The sequence below is a fragment of the Anguilla anguilla genome, chromosome 17, assembly GCF_013347855.1.
Source record: "Anguilla anguilla isolate fAngAng1 chromosome 17, fAngAng1.pri, whole genome shotgun sequence".
Taxonomy (NCBI): Eukaryota; Metazoa; Chordata; class Actinopteri; order Anguilliformes; family Anguillidae; genus Anguilla; species Anguilla anguilla.
Genome location: NC_049217.1, coordinates 5,664,306 through 5,670,305, shown reverse-complemented (window position 1 = coordinate 5,670,305; position 6,000 = coordinate 5,664,306). Strand labels below are relative to the sequence as shown.

At 49.9% G+C, this 6,000-nt stretch overlaps 1 protein-coding gene across 1 annotated transcript in view; it reads right to left on the bottom strand.

The window, feature by feature from the left end:
- Positions 1–305: 305 nt before the first annotated feature.
- Positions 306–6,000, bottom strand: part of xpo6 (exportin 6) — a 41,596-nt gene continuing 35,901 nt past the window's right edge. The window contains exons 20-24 of the mRNA XM_035398283.1: positions 5,575–5,746; positions 5,133–5,294; positions 4,208–4,306; positions 2,629–2,859; positions 306–1,927 (exon numbers count right to left, since the gene is read on the bottom strand). Of these exons, the coding sequence (XP_035254174.1) occupies positions 1,826–1,927; positions 2,629–2,859; positions 4,208–4,306; positions 5,133–5,294; positions 5,575–5,746 (766 nt within the window). The 3' untranslated portion in view covers positions 306–1,825. The remainder of the gene's footprint in view (positions 1,928–2,628; positions 2,860–4,207; positions 4,307–5,132; positions 5,295–5,574; positions 5,747–6,000) is intronic.

The following is a 6,000-nucleotide window of genomic DNA, read 5'->3' as shown; positions in this document are numbered from 1 at the left end:
GGAAGGGAGGGAGGGGGAGAGGTGCAGCCTGAAGAGGTGAGTCTTCAGTCGTCGTTTGAAATGGGTCAGTGTCTCAGCTGTTCTGACCTCGACAGGGAGGTCATTCCACCATCGTGGGGCCAGAACAGACAGGAGACGTGTTCTGGAACCAAACTGATTCCTTGTATGAATGATAAAAGTTATGAGGAAAAACTTCAGAAACTTAATCTCTTCAAGCTTAATAAAAGCAGACTTGTGCGGTCTCACAAACACTCAAATGCATGCATGCACACAACCTCACATTAAACTCTCTGCTTTTCGATGTATCAGTTTATAGTATTTATTTCCATGATTATTTCACATAAAAACTGTGTCATCTCAAAGCATCCGGAACAAAACTCTGACAATACAGAAATGAAATTCATCCCCATCCATGTTCAGAGAGCACTTGTGTGTACATCTCCAAATTTCACAACAGAAATTTCACACTCCAAAGGAGCTTTTAAAATAGAAAACTAACAACATAAGGACTTTGTGTCTAACACTCTGAATTTGTTCCACAACTGCCACCTTTACCGTTTTGGTTGCTTGGCAAACCCTCTCTGGTGAGTGGTTGCATGGCAAACCCTCTCTAGCGATTGGTTGCATGGCAAACCCTCACTGGTGATTGGTTGCATGGCAAACCCTCGCTGGCGACTGGTTGCTAGGCAAACGCTCTCTGGCGACTGGTTGCTAGGCAAACCCTCTCTGGCGAGTGGTTGCATGGCAAACCCTCTCTAGCGATTGGTTGCACGGCAAACACTCCCTGGCGATTGGTTGCTTGAACAAACACTTTCTGGTGATTGGTTGCATGGCAAACCCTCTCTGGCGATTGGCTGAATGGCAAACCGTCCCTGGCGATTGGTTGCATGGCAAACCCTCTCTGGCGTTTGGTTGAATGGCTGGCTATGCCTTTATATTTCCCCCTGAATTTCCCTTTAATCTTTCCTTAATAAAAGAATCAGGGCTCCAGTTCAAGTTTTTCCACATTTAAAACAAAAGTATTAAGCTTTTAATAAATCTCCTTAATGTAAGAAAAAAGAACTGTACAAACATAACAGATTAAGAGAGAAACATTCAAATTAAAACCACAACAGTCCAAAATAACAATCATAATACAAACCTCAATGGCAATAAAATTAAAAACAATGGCCTAACAAAGTAAATTTTTTTGTTGCTTTTTTTTTTTTTTTTTTTTTACGAAAGAAGTTTGTATATCCAAAGCACTTTGATTAAGCATGGCGGCCTTCTGTATCTAAATGGAATGATATCAAAGAAACAAAACCCAACTGAGTTTGAAAGTCAGTCTCCTTTGGAGTCGAAGACGTGAAGGCAGAGTCAAAAAGAAACAAAAACAAGCGGACATCATTAAAAACCGAACGTCATAACCAAACTCGTTAGTCACGAAAGTGCTGAGCCCCAGGTTCCCCTCCCCTCCCCCTCCCCGCAGGAGCCTTTGAAGAGGTGCAGGTCCTGCTTTGGCCTTGCGATTATTGGCGAACAACGCTCTCGCCAGGGAGAGCCCGTGTTTTCCGAGAGAAGAAAAAAAAAGAAAAGGGTGAAATGGGAGACTGGGGCGAGATCCACTGAAATCCGCGGACGTTAAGGTGCGGGTCCTTCCGGAGACTTCCGTCTCCGATTCCCCCCCCCCTCGCCGAGGGGAGTGAGAGCAGCCAGGCAGGGCCTGTGGGGGATCGGGGTGCGCGGCGACAGGCGGGGCGGGGGGCCGGGACAGTGTCCATGGCACGTGGGAGTGGCGTTCGCGGCAGCGGCGGCGACGGCGGTTGGCGGGTCGGCGCAGGGTGCGCTATAGCTTGACGGTCCCCGGGGGCAGGCTGCCGTTGCACAGCCGGTAGTAGCGCAGGTCGTTCACCAGCCTGTGCACGCTCTGCGTGAAGGAGGGCAGGTCCTACGGGAAGAGCACAGAGCACGACGGCATCAGCGAGGCAAAGCGGGGAGACTGCTCGCGCTGTTCGTCACGTCAAACAAATACAGACGAGCCCTCCAGCCAGGGGTCCTCAAATGGCACTGTGTGAAGGGCTGAGTGTCAGAATGCTGGAGGGAATGCGGTATTTCTGGTTTTTAGTACGGCTGAACCTCTGTGAGACCTACACATTCAGGAATGAAGGTAGCTCTGAACTACGGGTTACATCACCACACAAAGATCTAAAGCGGGGTTCTCAAACTCAAATCCAGGAGGGCCGCTGTGTCTTCTGGTTTTTATTTATTTTTATTTTATTTATTTATTTATTTGACAGGGACAATACACCTTGATTAACATCACTATTATGCGATGTAAATGTGCCAGATTTAGCTAGATCGCTAATTTCCATCTGTCGTCCCTGGGCAGGCTGATGTTAACACATTAATACCAAGCAGACCAGACTAGTGTTCCTTCACTTAAGTGCTTCGTTTAAGCCACTGATTGGCTAAAGAGTCTGTGCACCTCGGTTCCAAGGCCTTAATTGGCTACTGATTGAAAGGAAATCACAAAATCCAGAAGAGACTGCGGTCCAGAGTTTGAGACCCCTGATCTAAAGAAAGTGAATGTACTGAGGGAGGCCAGTGTTGGGGGGGTGGGGTGGGGTGGGGTGGGGGGGGGGGCCTCACCCGCTCCATCTTGAAGTTCCGGCCCAGCACGGCGCGCTGGCTGGCGTCCACGCCCTGGCACCCGTTCAGGAACTCGGGCATGAAGGCGGAGTAGAAGCCCTCGAAGTCGACGGAGGCCATGTTGTAGACGGCCAGCGCGATCTCGTCCTGCAGCAGGTCGTGGCTCCGGTGCACCAGCACCTGCAGCAGCACGTTGATGAAGTGCAGCAGCATGGTGGTGCGGAACATCTTCTGCAGGGCAGGGAGGGGGGGGGAGGGGAGGGGGGGGGGGGCGGAGCCAGTCAGCAAAGACCCTCGATCCAAGATGCACGACACGCGCTCTAACCGGCACCCGCTCAGCTGTGGCAAAGGTCTCACATGCTTACTCTCGTGAAGCCACATTGCGTCAGAAATAGCTACGCATGCTGTAAAGAATGAACGGCCTATATGAACATCTCAGGACTATTAATTCGATTAATTAATGCTTTCCTTTTCTGTAATCTGCAATGTGCGACATGGCAAATCATTTAGCCATTTTTACTCATGTTATAGACATCAGTGGAGTCGTAATTTAATGTGGAGACCTGGACACTGAACCATTTGTGCGAGTTCAAAGCGAGTTCAAAGACAAAGCAAAACCTCAAGGAGCCAAACATGCATTGTGTTGAAACAAGTTTCAGCTAAAAATATGTTAAGAAGTTTTTGAAGCACATTTTCAACCTTAATGATTCAAGAGCATGCCTGTGACAGAATCCAGTATACACGGTGAGTTCCCACGACAGTTTGAAAGCCCACGTTTAACACGTCCACTCATAATGCCATTCTTCCTAGACCGATTCCCACACAGAGTACCGTCTGAAAGAACTGGCCAATCCCGGAGAGCTGACGCTGATCGCTCTTGAGAAACGGAAGCATTCCTGCAGTCACGTGAGAGCCTCTCTCCACGTTATTCTGCGCTACGAGGCTGCGCTGCACTCACCCTTAAAACTGCTACAGGGAGCAGGAAAGGAACCTGCATGTAGCTGCCACGGGGGGAAAAGGACACTCCGTAGAGTCCTTCTTACGCACACACCGGAATCGAAACAAGCGCGAATCCGCAATAGCTGCGACCGCACACGCGCATGCATCCATGTGTACATGCATCCACACGCACACACCCTCACACAAACACGTGACCTCTTCTTTGGCTCATGACCAACCTTTCCACAAAATCTTGTGCAAATCTGTGAATCCATTCGGGAGTTATGCGCCTTTTTGTGATAGGCCATGCCCATTGCCACACCCCCTCTTGGTCAATAGGCCTTGAAAGTTACTCAGCTCTACCTTCGGGCATGACCAACGTCCATGCCAAATTTCAGCCTCCTGGGGCGAAAACTGTGGCCGCTACGGGGTGGGACACTTTTTGTGGACCAACCAACTGACCGACCGATAAACAGAGCTATAGAGCTGCGGTCGCAGCTAAAAAGACACTGAATTCTCTAATAGAGCAACTTAATGGCTGGATCGGCCCCTAACTGCCCCTAACTGACACTGAGCAGCGTCTGTGCGGCAGCGTTTTAATGTGTGCCCCACTGAGCCCTCCCCCCCGTCCGTCACTCACCTTGTGGTAGAGCTTGTGCTTGCTGTTGAGGGACTCCAGGTAGGAGAGGTTCTGCTTGAATATGTGGATGTCCGGCTGCAGGAAGGACTGGCCAAACGCCTGAGAGACAGAACAGCCGGGGATCAGCCACGATCAGCCACGAAGAGCAAAGCCTTCTCAATCATAGAGTTTAGGCTCCCTGATCTGGGCTTGACAGAGTATGTAATACTGAGAGCCAGGGCCTTTGGGTATAGAACCTATCATGGTAAATGGTAAATGGACTGCATTTATGTAGCGCTTTTATCCAAAGCGCTTTACAATTGATGCCTCTCATTTGCCAGAGCAGTTAGGGGTTAGGCGTCTTGCTCAAGGACACTTCGACACGCCCAGGGCGGGGTTTGAACCGGCAACCCTCCGACTGCCAGACAATCGGTCTTACCTCCTGAGCTATGTCGCCCCATGTCACATGCATGTACACACTCCTTCATGTACTATCTGGAATAGATATCAATACACTAAAATACATTTTTTTATTACTAAACCATCTAACTGTACATTTTAGACATTTAACAGAAGCATCTTATGTTGCTTATATTCTTTACATACAACCCATTTTAAACCAAAGGAATTGAACCTACAACCTACAATTACGAGCCCGGGCCCCTACCCACTGCACTACACTGCCCCCCGTGGAGGTGAAGGTTGCTGTGCAGTGGAATAGCGGTCGAGGAAAGGAGGCATGCAAATGCATCCAAAAAAACAAAACAAAAAAAACCATACAACCATATGCCATTGATCTTTAGGTAGATCAATGCATCACAGAAAGGTAGAGATCAGGAATAAAAGCCGCAAAACAAGAATACACAACTAAATATGAAATATACATAAATATGAAATATAAAGCCAGCCCCTCCTTGCAGAAGTAAAGGAGACGGCGTGCTCTGACCTGCATGGCTGCGATGAACTGGGCCTCGTTCTCCATGGGCTCCTCGGACACGCCCCTCTGCACGCTGGCCAGCACCGACGTCTTGAAGAAGTACCTCCAGTTGTGGTGCAGGATCTGGTAGAGCAGCTCGAACATCTCCGCCTTCACGTCAGGGGAGGAGCGCTGTCGGCACGAAAACGAGCATAGATGCGTGTCACGCACTGAGGGGGGGGCGGGGGGGGGGGTGGGGGGGTAATCAGGCCACAGGACTCTGTACAAGCACAGGCCCTCAGTGTGTGGAGCCAATTCAGGAAGTTCCAGAACACCAGAATGGAACGGAATACCAACCCATGAACTGAAAACGACCAGTAGTAATTTCCCTAGGACAGCGCCAAATTCCACCGCCTTCGACCAATCAGCTCCTCAGAAAACCAGCTTCCTGCGGCTAGCGGCTAACGCTCACCTCGGCCACGATGGGGTAGACCTGCTCCATGCAGAGGGAGATGATGCTGGGCAGGAAGGGTTTGAAGGCCTGGCCGGGCTCCTGCACCACCACCTGCAGGATCTTGAGGAACTTCTCCACCACCCGGCAGCCCGCGCTGCCCTCCTGCTGGATGCTGGCAGCCAGCTGCTCCCTGCGGCACACGCACACCGGCTCATCAGTCTCACACACCGTAAAATACTGAACCAGTGGGCAGTCTACACAGTATCACACACAGTAAAGTACTGTACCTACAGCGGGCAGTCTGCACTGTTTCACACATCATAAAGTACTCTACCTACTGTGGGTAGTCTGCACCCTTTCATACATCATAAAATACAGTACCTACAGTGGGAAGTCTGCACCGTTTCACACATCATAAAATACAGTACCTACAGCAGGCAGTCT